General features: G+C 46.3%; 1 protein-coding gene across 1 annotated transcript in view; it reads left to right on the forward strand.

Moving 5' to 3' along the window:
- The first annotated feature begins 3,973 nt into the window (after nt 1-3,973).
- The window catches only part of plekhd1 (pleckstrin homology domain containing, family D (with coiled-coil domains) member 1), a 35,233-nt gene continuing 24,692 nt past the window's right edge, over nt 3,974-14,514 (forward strand). Inside the window, exon 1 of the mRNA XM_071382710.1 lies at nt 3,974-4,363. Coding sequence (XP_071238811.1) covers nt 4,209-4,363 — 155 coding nt within the window. The 5' untranslated portion in view covers nt 3,974-4,208. The remainder of the gene's footprint in view (nt 4,364-14,514) is intronic.

The following is a 14,514-nucleotide window of genomic DNA, read 5'->3' on the forward strand; positions in this document are numbered from 1 at the left end:
GACCAGGGCACTCAGGTTGATTTAGTCCACCCACACCAGACCAGGACACTCAGGTTGATTTAGTCCACCCACACCAGACCAGGACACTCAGGTTGATTTAGTCCACCCACACCAGACCAGGACACTCAGGTTGATTTAGTCCACCCACACCAGACCAGGACACTCAGGTTGATTTAGTCCACCCACACCAGACCAGGACACTCAGGTTGATTTAGTCCACCCACACCAGACCAGGACACTCAGGTTGATTTAGTCCACCCACACCAGACCAGGGCACTCAGGTTGATTTAGTCCACCCACACCAGACCAGGACACTCAGGTTGATTTAGTCCACCCACACCAGACCAGGACACTCAGGTTGATTTAGTCCACCCACACCAGACCAGGACACTCAGGTTGATTTAGTCCACCCACACCAGACCAGGGCACTCAGGTTGATTTAGTCCACCCACACCAGACCAGGACACTCAGGTTGATTTAGTCCACCCACACCAGACCAGGACACTCAGGTTGATTTAGTCCACCCACACCAGACCAGGACACTCAGGTTGATTTAGTCCACCCACACCAGACCAGGACACTCAGGTTGATTTAGTCCACCCACACCAGACCAGGACACTCAGGTTGATTTAGTCCACCCACACCAGACCAGGGCACTCAGGTTGATTTAGTCCACCCACACCAGACCAGGACACTCAGGTTGATTTAGTCCACCCACACCAGACCAGGACACTCAGGTTGATTTAGTCCACCCACACCAGACCAGGACACTCAGGTTGATTTAGTCCACCCACACCAGACCAGGACACTCAGGTTGATTTAGTCCACCCACACCAGACCAGGACACTCAGGTTGATTTAGTCCACCCACACCAGACCAGGACACTCAGGTTGATTTAGTCCACCCACACCAGACCAGGGCACTCAGGTTGATTTAGTCCACCCACACCAGACCAGGACACTCAGGTTGATTTAGTCCACCCACACCAGACCAGGACACTCAGGTTGATTTAGTCCACCCACACCAGACCAGGACACTCAGGTTGATTTAGTCCACCCACACCAGACCAGGGCACTCAGGTTGATTTAGTCCACCCACACCAGACCAGGACACTCAGGTTGATTTAGTCCACCCACACCAGACCAGGACACTCAGGTTGATTTAGTCCACCCACACCAGACCAGGACACTCAGGTTGATTTAGTCCACCCACACCAGACCAGGACACTCAGGTTGATTTAGTCCACCCACACCAGACCAGGACACTCAGGTTGATTTAATCCACCCACACCAGACCAGGACACTCAGGTTGATTTAGTCCACCCACACCAGACCAGGACACTCAGGTTGATTTAGTCCACCCACACCAGACCAGGACACTCAGGTTGATTTAGTCCACCCACACCAGACCAGGACACTCAGGTTGATTTAATCCACCCACACCAGACCAGGACACTCAGGTTGATTTAGTCCACCCACACCAGACCAGGACACTCAGGTTGATTTAGTCCACCCACACTAGACCAGGACACTCAGGTTGATTTAGTCCACCCACACCAGACCAGGACACTCAGTTTGATTTAGTCCACCCACACCAGACCAGGACACTCAGGTTGATTTAGTCCACCCACACCAGACCAGGACACTCAGGTTGATTTAGTCCACCCACACCAGACCAGGACACTCAGGTTGATTTAGTCCACCCACACTAGACGTAACCAGGACACAGGTTGAGAGGCAGGCCCTACCTATGTGTTCTGTTGCCATAAATTTTGATGTATGATTTATACTTTTTTTACTTTGATACTGAAGTATATTTTTATTTTACTGTGTGACTTTTACTTGAGTCATTTTCTATTATGGTATCTTTACTTTTACTCAAGTATGACAATTGGGTACTTTTTCCACTGCTGCCATTAAGCCTACAGTATGTATAGAATGAAAGACAATCCCTGAGTCTTGGAGAACACTTGAATGTGTAATTTAACTATAAATCCACATAGCGGTCATATAGAATGGCTGCAGAGGCAGACCTGGATGTGTTATTTAACTATAAATCCACATAGCGGTCATATAGATTGGCTGCAGAGGCAGACCTGGATATAGATTTGAATATCCTATCCATTAAAACACACACACACACACACACACACACACACACACACACACACACACACACACACACACACACACACACACACACACACTCCCTAAATATGCATACATGCTGTAACCATTCAGATGTATAAATCTGTAACACCACAGTAAATATACACATAACATATCGTGCTCTCCATTTTACTATGTGACATGCTCTTTGCTAGAAAGTAGTGTGTGTGTTCTTGTCGAGCGTCAGTTTACACTCCTACGAGCCCTGGTCAACAGCCCTGGTCAACATCCCTGGTCAACAGCCCCTGGTCAACAGCCCCTGGTCAACAGCCCCTGGTCAACAGCCCCTGGTCAACAGCCCTGGTCAACAGCCCCTGGTCAACAGCCCTGGTCAACAGCCCTGGTCAACATCCCTGGTCAACAGCCCCTGGTCAACAGCCCCTGGTCAACAGCCCTGGTCAACAGCCCTGGTCAACAGCCCTGGTCAACAGCCCCTGGTCAACAGCCCCTGGTCAACAGCCCCTGGTCAACAGCCCTGGTCAACAGCCCCTGGTCAACAGTAGAATAGTGCCATTTGGGACGCATGCCTGCCCTACTTTGCTCTCTACAGGAAGCTGCTCTCTACAGGAAGCTGCTTCCTGTGCTCTCTACAGGAAGCTGCTCTCTACAGGAAGCTGCTTCCTGTGCTCTCTACAGGAAGCTGCTTTCTACAGGAAGCTGCTTCCTGTGCTCTCTACAGGAAGCTGCTCTACAGTAATCTGAATAACAGATTTGACTGGCCTGCCTGTCTGGCGCAGAGAGAGAGAGAGAGAGAGGATGACAGGGATGTATTGACCTAGCAACAGATTTACTAAAACGCATTTCTAAAGCCTCTGCCTCACTATCTCTCTCCTGCCCTCCCTCACTCACTCTCTCTCCTGCCTTCCCTCACCCGTCTCTCTCTCCTGCCCTCCCCCACCCGTCTCTCTCTCCTGCCCTCCCTCACCCGTCTCTCTCTCCTGCCCTCCCTCACCCGTCTCTCTTCATCCTCTCTGACCTCCCCCACCCGTCTCTCTTCATCCTCTCTGCCCTCCCCCACCCGTCTCTCTCTCCTGCCTTCCCCCACCCGTCTCTCTCTCCTGCCTTCCCCCACCCGTCTCTCTCTCCTGCCCTCCCCCACCCGTCTCTCTTCATCCTCTCTGCCCTCCCCCACCCGTCTCTCTCTCCTGCCTTCCCCCACCCGTCTCTCTCTCCTGCCTTCCCCCACCCGTCTCTCTCTCCTGCCCTCCCCCACCCGTCTCTCTCCCCTGCCCTCCCCAACCCGTCTCTCTTCATCCTCTCCTGCCCTCCCCAACCCGTCTCTCTTCATCCTCTCCTGCCCTCCCCAACCCGTCTCTCTTCATCCTCTCCTGCCCTCCCCAACCCGTCTCTCTTCATCCTCTCTGCCCTCCCCAACCCGTCTCTCTTCATCCTCTCTGCCCTCCCCAACCCGTCTCTCTTCATCCTCTCTGCTCTCCCCAACCCGTCTCTCTTCATCCTCTCTGCCCTCCCCAACCCGTCTCTCTTCATCCTCTCCTGCCCTCCCCAACCCGTCTCTCTTCATCCTCTCTGCCCTCCCCAACCCGTCTCTCTTCATCCTCTCTGCCCTCCCCCACCCGTCTCTCTTCATCCTCTCTGCCCTCCCCAACCCGTCTCTCTTCATCCTCTCTGCCCTCCCCAGCCCGTCTCTCTTCATCCTCTCCTGCCCTCCCCAGCCCGTCTCTCTTCATCCTCTCCTGCCCTCCCCAACCCGTCTCTCTTCATCCTCTCCTGCCCTCCCCAACCCGTCTCTCTTCATCCTCTCTGCCCCTCCTCTCTGTCCATTAGTCCGCCTCCAGCTGATGCTGATGTATTGGCAGCTTCATCATTCCACCCCGCTGAGTTTGGTATCAGGATATGTGTTACTTTGTCTGTGAGTGTATGTCGTGTCCACAAGTGTGTGTTGTGTGTGTGTTATTGGGTGTATGTGTGTGTGGCTGCTCTGTGTGTCCTTCCTAGTTCCTCATTTCTATTTTTGTTCCATTGATATTTTGTCCAACTCCCCGCCCCTCTGTGGAAGGTTTAGGAGGGTTAGTTATAGCGATGTTCTCCTCGTCCTCCAAACCCTCTCTCTTTTCCTACTGGACGTCCATGGAGCAGACAGACTCTGAAGTGCTGGACATTAGCACCAAGGTGCAGCTGCATGGGGTGCTCTGGAAGAGGCCCTTCGGGCGGTCCTCTGCCAAGTGGTCCCGCAGGTAGGGCCTGGCATTATCACCTGTCTAGTTCATTCTACCTAGCAGCAGGTAGGGCATGGCATTATCACCTGTCTAGTTAATTCTACCTAGCAGCAGGTAGGGCATGGCATTATCACCTGTCTAGTTCATTCTACCTAGTAGCAGGTAGGGCATGGCATTATCACCTGTCTAGTTCATTCTACCTAGCAGCAGGTAGGGCCTGTCTAGTTAATTCTACCTAGCAGCAGGTAGGGCATGGCATTATCACCTGTCTAGTTAATTCTACCTAGCAGCAGGTAGGGCCTGTCTAGTTAATTCTACCTAGCAGCAGGTAGGGCATGGCATTATCACCTGTCTAGTTCATTCTACCTAGCAGCAGGTAGGGCCTGTCTAGTTAATTCTACCTAGCAGCAGGTAGGGCATGGCATTATCACCTGTCTAGTTAATTCTACCTAGCAGCAGGTAGGGCCTGGCATTATCACCTGTCTAGTTAATTCTACCTAGCAGCAGGTAGGGCATGGCATTATCACCTGTCTAGTTCATTCTACCTAGCAGCAGGTAGGGCCTGGCATTATCACCTGTCTAGTTAATTCTACCTAGCAGCAGGTAGGGCATGGCATTATCACCTGTCTAGTTCATTCTACCTAGCAGCAGGTAGGGCATGGCATTATCACCTGTCTAGTTCATTCTACCTAGCAGCAGGTAGGGCCTGGCATTATCACCTGTCTAGTTAATTCTACCTAGCAGCAGGTAGGGCATGGCATTATCACCTGTCTAGTTCATTCTACCTAGCAGCAGGTAGGGCATGGCATTATCACCTGTCTAGTTCATTCTACCTAGCAGCAGGTAGGGCCTGGCATTATCACCTGTCTAGTTCATTCTACCTAGCAGCAGGTAGGGCATGGCATTATCACCTGTCTAGTTCATTCTACCTAGCAGCAGGTAGGGCATGGCATTATCACCTGTCTAGTTCATTCTACCTAGCAGCAGGTAGGGCCTGGCATTATCACCTGTCTAGTTCATTCTACCTAGCAGCAGGTAGGGCATGGCATTATCACCTGTCTAGTTCATTCTACCTAGCAGCAGGTAGGGCATGGCATTATCACCTGTCTAGTTCATTCTACCTAGCAGCAGGTAGGGCATGGCATTATCACCTGTCTAGTTCATTCTACCTAGCAGCAGGTAGGGCATGGCATTATCACCTGTCTAGTTCATTCTACCTAGCAGCAGGTAGGGCATGGCATTATCACCTGTCTAGTTCATTCTACCTAGCAGCAGGTAGGGCATGGCATTATCACCTGTCTAGTTCATTCTACCTAGCAGCAGGTAGGGCATGGCATTATCACCTGTCTAGTTAATTCTACCTAGCAGCAGGTAGGGCATGGCATTATCACCTGTCTAGTTAATTCTACCTAGCAGCAGGTAGGGCATGGCATTATCACCTGTCTAGTTCATTCTACCTAGCAGCAGGTAGGGCCTGGCATTATCACCTGTCTAGTTCATTCTACCTAGCAGCAGGTAGGGCCTGGCATTATCACCTGTCTAGTTCATTCTACCTAGCAGCAGGTAGGGCCTGGCATTATCACCTGTCTAGTTAATTCTACCTAGCAGCAGGTAGGGCCTGGCATTATCACCTGTCTAGTTAATTCTACCTAGCAGCAGGTAGGGCATGGCATTATCACCTGTCTAGTTAATTCTACCTAGCAGCAGGTAGGGCCTGGCATTATCACCTGCCTAGTTAATTCTACCTAGCAGCAGGTAGGGCCTGGCATTATCACCTGCCTAGTTAATTCTACCTAGCAGCAGGTAGGGCCTGGCATTATCACCTGTCTAGTTAATTCTACCTAGCAGCAGGTAGGGCCTGGCATAGTGACACAAGTACTGGCAGTGTATATAGAAGGGGGAAATAAATGACAATGTTAACGTTGGTTTACAGATGAACAACTTTTTTTTGGTACATTAAACTTTAATATTAAAACAAAAAGGCATTTTACACAACAGCATAATCCCTGAGGTTAAAAAACATTAGTATATCATGATTAGATAAGTGTTCATCCCCCTCAATACATGTTAGAATCAGCTTTGGCAGCGATCACAGCTGTGGGTCTTTCTGAGTAAGTCTCTAAGAACATTGCACACCTGGATGGTACAATATTTGCAATTTTTTTTTTTTTAAATCTTCAAACTCTGTCAAATTTGGTTGTTGATTATTGCTAGACAGCCATTTTAAAGTCTTGCCATAGATTTTCAAGCTGGTTTAAGTCAAAACTGTAACTAGAATTTGTTTCCCGGTGTCTGTTGGAAAGCAGACTGACCTGGGTTTTCCCTTAGGATTTTGCCTGTGCTTTTTCATCCTAAAAATACTCATAACATGATGCAGCCACCACCGTGCTTGAAAATATAAAGAGTGGTATTTAGTGATTTGTTGTGTTTGATTTGTCCCAAACATAACACTTTCTATTCAGGACATAAAGTTCAATCAGGTTAGTATTGTGGAGTAACTACAATATGGTTCCATTTCCTGTCTGACAACTGGGCTGCTGTGGGATCGGCCTCTTTAGTTCAGTACTGTCTTTGTCGCCCAGATGGCAGAATACTCTGCAGAGCTTTACTTCTGCCGTGATAAAGCTCACAGTCAAACTCTTGGCTCAGATCCATCATGATTTTTCCGCTACTACAGTAAGTGCTATCTATGATCAACAATCAGAACAACCTAATCCTGTTTCTCATTGGATCCTCACGTAGCACTTAGCCTTACACAGAATAGCACTAACGTATCACATCAATAAAACATTCCACACAATATCGGCATTAAACAAAGACGTCATAGCTGATGTGCAGATACTTCAGAAAGTATTCATACCCCTTGATTTTTTACACATTTTGTTGTGTTACAGCCTGAATTTAAAATTGATAAAATGTAGATTTGTTTTGGGTCACTGGCCTACCCACAATACCGCATAATGTCAAAGTTGAAATTCTGTTTTATCAAATATTTTACAAATTAATTAAACGTGAAACTTGATTCAATAATTATTCAACCCCTTTGTTATGGCAAGCCTAAATAAGTTCAGGAGTAATCATTTGCTTAACAAGTCACATAATAAGTTCCATGGAGTCACTCGGTCCAATAATATTGTTTAACATGATATCTGAATGACTACCTAATCTCTGTACTCCACACATACAATTATCTGTAAGGTCTCTCAGTTCATTAAAAAATGTAAAACAGAAATATCACATTTACATAAGTATTCAGACCCTTTACTCAGGACTTTGTTGAAGCACCTTTGGCAGCGATTACAGCATCGAGTCTTCTTGGGTATGACGCTACAAGCTTGGCACACCTGTATTTGGGGAGTTTCTACCATTCATCTCTGCAGATTCTCTCAAGCTCTGTCAGGTTGGATGGGGAGCGTTGCTGCACAGCTATTTTAGGTCTCTCCAGAGATGTTCGATCAGGTTCCAGTCCGAGCTCTGGCTGGGCCACTCAAGGACATTCAGAGACTTGTCCCGAAGCCACTCCTGCGTTGTCTTGGCTGTGTGCTTAGGGTCTTTGTCCTGTTGGAAGGTGAACCTTCACCCCAGTCTGAGGTCCTGAGCGCTCTGTAACAGGTTTTCATCAAGGACCTCTCTGTACTTTGCTCCGTTCATCTTTCCCTTGCTCCTGACTAGTCTCCCAATCCCTGCCGCTGAAAAACGTACCCATAGCATGATGTTGCCACCACCATGCTTCACCGTAGGGATGGTGCCAGGTTTCCTCCAGACGTTACGCTTGGCATTCAGGCCAAAGTGTTCAATCTTGGTTTCATCAGACTAGAGCATCTTACTTCTCATGGTCTGAGAGTCTTTCGGTGCCTTTTGGCAAACTCCAAGCGGGATATCATGTGCCTTTTACTGAAGAGTGGCTAATGTCTGGCCACTCTACCATGAAGGCCTAATTGGTGAAGTGCTGCAGAGATGGTTATCCTTCTAGAAGGTTCTCCCATCTCCACAAAGGAAATCCAGAGCTCTGTCAGAGTGACCATCGGGTTCTTGGTCACCTCCCTGACCAAGCCCCTTCTCCCCTGATTGCACAGTTTAGCCGGGCGGCTCTAGGAAGATTCTTGGTGGTTCCAAAACTTCTTCCATTTAAGAATGTTGGAGGCCACTGTGTTCTTGGGGATCTTCAATGCTGCAGAAATTTTTTGGTACCCTTCCCCAGATCTGTGCCTCGACACAATCCTGTCTCTGAGCTCTACGGACAATTCCTTCGACCTCATGGCTTGGTTTTTTCTCTGACATGCACTGTCAACTGTTGGGACCTTATATAGACAGGTTTGTGCCTTTCCAAATCATGTCCAATCAATTGAATTTACCACAGGTGGACTCCAAGTTGTAGAAACATCTCAAGAATGATCAATGGAAACCGGTTTCACCTGAGCTCAACTTCAAGTGTCACCGCAAAGGTTCTGAATAATTATGTAAATCCTTCTTTTTATATATAAATAAACTTTGTCATTATGGGGTATTGTGTGTAGATTGCTGAGGATTTATTAAAATTTTATTTAATCCATTTTAAAATAAGGCTGTAACATAACAAAATGTGGAAAAAGTCAAGGGGTCTGAGTAATTTCCGAGGGCACTGTACATGTTTATTTACAGCACCAGGCTAGGTTATAGCCTGGACATTATATGGTGAACACAATGATCAGGCTGGTTCCACCAGGCTAGGTTATACCCTGGACATTATATGGTGAACACAGTGATCAGGCTGGTTCCACCAGGCTAGGTTATACCCTGGACATTATATGGTGATCAGGCTGGTTATACCCTGGACATTATATGGTGATCAGGCTGGTTCCACCAGGCTAGGTTATACCCTGGACATTATATGGTGATCAGGCTGGTTATACCCTGGACATTATATGGTGATCAGGCTGGTTCCACCAGGCTAGGTTATACCCTGGACATTATATGGTGATCAGGCTGGTTCCACCAGGCTAGGTTATACCCTGGACATTATATGGTGATCAGGCTGGTTCCACCAGGCTAGGTTATACCCTGGACATTATATGGTGATCAGACTGGTTATACCCTGGACATTATATGGTGAACACAGTGATCAGGCTGGTTATACCCTGGACATTATATGGTGAACACAGTGATCAGGCTGGTTCCACCAGGCTAGGTTATACCCTGGACATTATATGCATTTAAGAAGTAAACGATAAACAACAAATAATGTCAGTTTACATAAATTATGTTTCACATTTGGGTTATCAAATGTATCAAAGTAACGAAGTGGTTTGCCTTCTGTATTTTATTACAAATGATGAGCCTGTGAAAGCTGTCGCTGTTGACAGGTGAAGATTGCTGGCCCGGGTACTTATAGGAATGCTCACAGCGAGGTCATGTCTGCATGATGCTGATGAGGGCCCCCTTGCTGGTCTTCTCTGCATGTTCTGCTGCAAACTGGACACCTCTCTAACAACTGTAGCAGGCAATCTTATGACGTGGTGTTGACAGCCAAGTCGTAAACTACATGTTGACTCTAAAGAAAGGACAAACCTTTTTGCTAATGCGCATTCACAACCAAAATGACTCTACTAGTTGTATATGAAACCATATACAATATATACAACTTTTCATATATCACCTGTCGTTGTTGAGGAAGCCATCTGTGTCATCAGAACAGTAACTCGGGTCACTATCAGAGGCCTTATGATGGCGTGTCCTTTTCGTAGGAGTCGAGAGAGACTGGCAACAACGGAGGAGGTGTCACAACGGTACTTCTGTCATAGGAGTCGAGAGAGACTGGCAACAACGGAGGAGGTGTCACAACGGTACTTCTGTCATAGGAGTCGAGGGAGACTGGCAACAATGGTACTTCTGTGGCATGGCACTTTTATTCTGAGGTCTTGCCAGACAGAGCTGTAAATAAAACAGCAAGTGAAAAGTGAATGAAATTATTTTTGGAGGTCGCTAAAACATTGCAATCACATTACTGGATATGTTATGCTACCTTTGCTCCCTCTGGTAGGTCCCGGCATCTGTTCATGACAAGGGGATCAATCTGGCACCCAACTGTGCACTGTCTAACAGAAAAACAGGGTCAACGATTGTCTACATCCCTCAAATATAACCATAGCTCGAGAAATAACGTAATCTCGTTTGGAAGCTACTTCTATGCTTTACAGATGTAGACTGACTGGCTCCAGATTGGGAAATACAATGACATTGCTAAAGTAGGCTAATAATTAGTAGGAGACAACATTGCCGTGTTATGATGCTGTTAAATTTTTTGGGGGGTGATCGCCATGTCGCTCTTGCTGCTGGTGAGTCTCTGATCCACCTCTACGCAGACGACACCATTCTGTATACTTCTGGCCCTTCTTTGGACACTGTGTTAACTAACCTCCAGACGAGCTTCAATGCCATACAACTCTCCTTCCGTGGCCTCCAATTGCTCTTAAATACAAGTAAAACTAAATGCATGCTCTTCAACCGATCGCTGCCTGCACCTGCCCGCCTGTCCAACATCACTACTCTGGACGGCTCTGACTTAGAATACGTGGACAACTACAAATACCTAGGTGTCTGGTTAGACTGTAAACTCTCCTTCCAGACTCACATCAAACATCTCCAATCCAAAGTTAAATCTAGAATTGGCTTCCTATTCCGCAACAAAGCGTCCTTCACTCATGCTGCCAAACATACCCTTGTAAAACTGACCATCCTACCGATCCTCGACTTCGGCGATGTCATCTACAAAATAGCTTCCAATACCCTACTCAATAAATTGGATGCAGTCTATCACAGTGCCATCCGTTTTGTCACCAAAGCCCCATATACTACCCAAAACTGTGACCTATACGCTCTCGTTGGCTGGACCTCCCTTCATACTCGTCGCCAAACCCACTGGCTCCAGGTCATCTACAAGACCCTGCTAGGTAAAGTCCCCCCTTATCTCACCTCGCTGGTCACCATAGCAGCACCCACCTGTAGCACGCGCTCCAGCAGGTATATCTCTCTGGTCACCCCCAAAACCAATTCTTCCTTTGGCCGCCTCTCCTTACAGTTCTCTGCTGCCAACGACTGGAACGAACTACAAAAATCTCTGAAACTGGAAACACTTATCTCCCTCACTAGCTTTAAGCAACAGCTGTCAGAGCAGCTCACAGATTACTGCACCTGTACATAGCCCACCTATAATTTAGCCCAAACAACACCCTCTTTAATGATTATCAAAATAAAAACCGGACAAAAATATAAACGTAACAATTTCAACGATTTTACTGAGTTACCGTTCATATAAGGAAATCAGTCAACTGAAACAAATACATTAGGCCCTAATCTACGACTGAGCAGAAGTGGAGGCGTGGGTGGGCCTGGGAGGGCATAGGCCCACCCACTTTGGAGCCAGGCCCAGACAATCAGAATCAGTTTTTCCCCACAAAATGGCTTTATTACATACAGAATTACTCCTCAGCACCCCCCTCCCCCAGATGATCCCGCAGGTGAAGAAGCTAGATGTGGAGATCCTGGGCTGACGTGGTTACACACGGTCTGTGGTTGTGAGGCCGGTTGAACATACTGCCAAATTCTCTAAAACAACATTGGAGGTGGCTTATGGTAGAGAAATGAACATTCCTGCAGTCAGCATGCCAATTGCACGCGCCCTCAAAACTTGAGACATCTGTGGCATTGTGTTGTGTGACAAAACTGCACATTTTAGAGTGGCCTTTTATTGTCCCCCAGCACAAGATGCACCTGTGTAATGATCATGCTGTTTAATCAGCTTCTTGATATGCCACACCGGTCAGATGGATTATCTTGGCCAAAGAGAAATGCTCACTAACAGGGAGGTAAACAAATTTGTGCACAAAACATTTGAGAGAAATTAGCTTTTTTTGTGCATATTGAACATTTCTGGGATCTTTTATTTCAGCTCATGAAACGTGACCAACACTTTATATGTTGTGTTTATATTGTTGTTCTGTATAGCTACATAGCTAACTAGATGTAGTCCAAGTACCAGTATAATCACCACCAGTGGGGGGAAAGATTAACTCCAACTCCACCTATTCGGTATGTTAGGGAACTTCGGCACGGTATCCAAACCGTATATCCGTATCCAAACCGTATATCCGTATCCAAACCGTATATCCGTATCCAAACCGTATATCTAGCTAGCTAGGGCTTGTCAGTCTCAAACTCCGGTGATCCGTTGTTTGAATGCATTGACTGCGGATGAAACAACCAAGTCCCATTCTATGAAGGGAAGCACCGTCGTGTAGCTAGCCACGATAAGGATTAGCTACAATAGCGGAATATGCGGTTCACCTTAAATTGAAAGTGATGAAAACGGATACAAATAGTGGAATCATGCCATATTTGGACTAGATATTGCTAAACAATGTTGGAATGTTGTTATATATATAAACAAAATACAATTTGTTAGTTTGACAAAATAAATCTGTTTGAAATCGCACTGTGGATGTATTAGACTTGCATTGGGGTCATTCTTCTATCTCAATGTAGGGCCTCCCCTATGGATTGTGGATCCATTAAATAAGGTATCAGCCTACTCAGATACGCCCACAGAACACAACTGTGAAGAGTTTATTTAAGTGATAATGCCCGAAAAGCCGGGGTTTGGAGAATATACTGACATGGGTGCTGTTGAGCCCAAGACAAAGTCGAGGGCCGGCAAACCGTGCCAATATTTCTTCCAAACACCGGCTTCGAGGACATTATCACTTTTATACAATGGGGTTACCAACATATTCAAATAATGATTTAAATATTTTCATTAAAAACATTATCTTGATGAATTTATTCATATTATTTCATCCTTTCACAAGATATAGTCCCGACACAAATGTAGTGTTGCTACCCGAGCCGGCTGGTAGTTTCTTCTTTTGGTTCAGTTGCCAGAGATCCGACCCAATCGTTCGGAACAAGTCCTTCATTCTAAATGTTCCATTGTCATACTGGCTGGCAACATTCTTATCCCTTGCTTGCTCGCTAGCCAATTACAGCTAATTTAGTCACGACAAACAGAGCAGCCAGAATAACAACAGTAGCTGCATTTGCATTTGTTTAAGCTGTTTTCTAGTGACATTTAAAGTGCAATTTCACCTGGCATAGAAAATGTGCTCTCTTTGCTGTTGAAAACGAAATGTTTGTCTAAAAGAAATGTGAGATCATGTCTAGATGTTTTTTATAGTGGAGATCAAGTTTTTAATTTCCCTGCCTGGGCTGATGAGACAGTGGATCGCGCAGTCAGATGGAACAGAGTAAATATTAATTTTAACGTCATAGATTTAGCCGGTGGTAACTTGTGGAATAGACACCAACTGGAATCCGGTTTTAACCAATCAGCATTAGACCCACCCATTGTATAAATAAAAATGAATGTTATTGCGGTGACTTTGACTATCCCATTTCATTGTCCACAATCCACAGGTAAGACTATACAGTGCAATGTGAATGTCCAATAGGCTACATATACTGTGGGTTGACTGGTATGTTTAATGGGGATCATGTCACATTAAGTTGTCATTGTAAATAAGAATTTGTTCTTAAACTGACTTGCCTAGTTAAATAAAGGTTAAATAAAAAAAATGACAAATTATCCTATATACACGTAGTAGTCCATTTTGACACTAGAATCAATGTTCCTGACCCGTATTGATGCCACATAAGCCGTGTTCAAAGGGATTTGTAGTTTTTTAGGGACACTGTAGGAGGCAGAGTTTCTAAGGTTAGTTTCAGCAAAGACAGTATGAAGACAGGCAGAAACTGCTTCTCCAATAGAAATCACTGATCACGCTTGTAGGCGATGTTGGCTATCTAAGCTCATAGGCAGAAACACATCGTCGGGTCTAACGGTGGCGTGGGTTAGCTAGTAAATCTGTCAGACTCTGCTGGTATGACTTGGTGGTGTGGGTTAGCTAGTTTAACCTCTGTCAGACTCTGCTGGTATGACTTGGTGGCGTGGGTTAGCTAGTAAACCTCTGTCAGACTCTGCTGGTATGACTTGGTGGTGTGGGTTAGCTAGTAAACCTCTGTCAGACTCTGCTGGTATGACTTGGTGGTGTGGGTTAGCTAGTAAACCTCTGTCAGACTCTGCTGGTATGACTTGGTGGTGTGGGTTAGCTAGTAAACCTCTGTCAGACTCTGCTGGT

The sequence above is a fragment of the Salvelinus alpinus genome, chromosome 34, assembly GCF_045679555.1.
Source record: "Salvelinus alpinus chromosome 34, SLU_Salpinus.1, whole genome shotgun sequence".
NCBI lineage: Eukaryota > Metazoa > Chordata > Actinopteri > Salmoniformes > Salmonidae > Salvelinus > Salvelinus alpinus.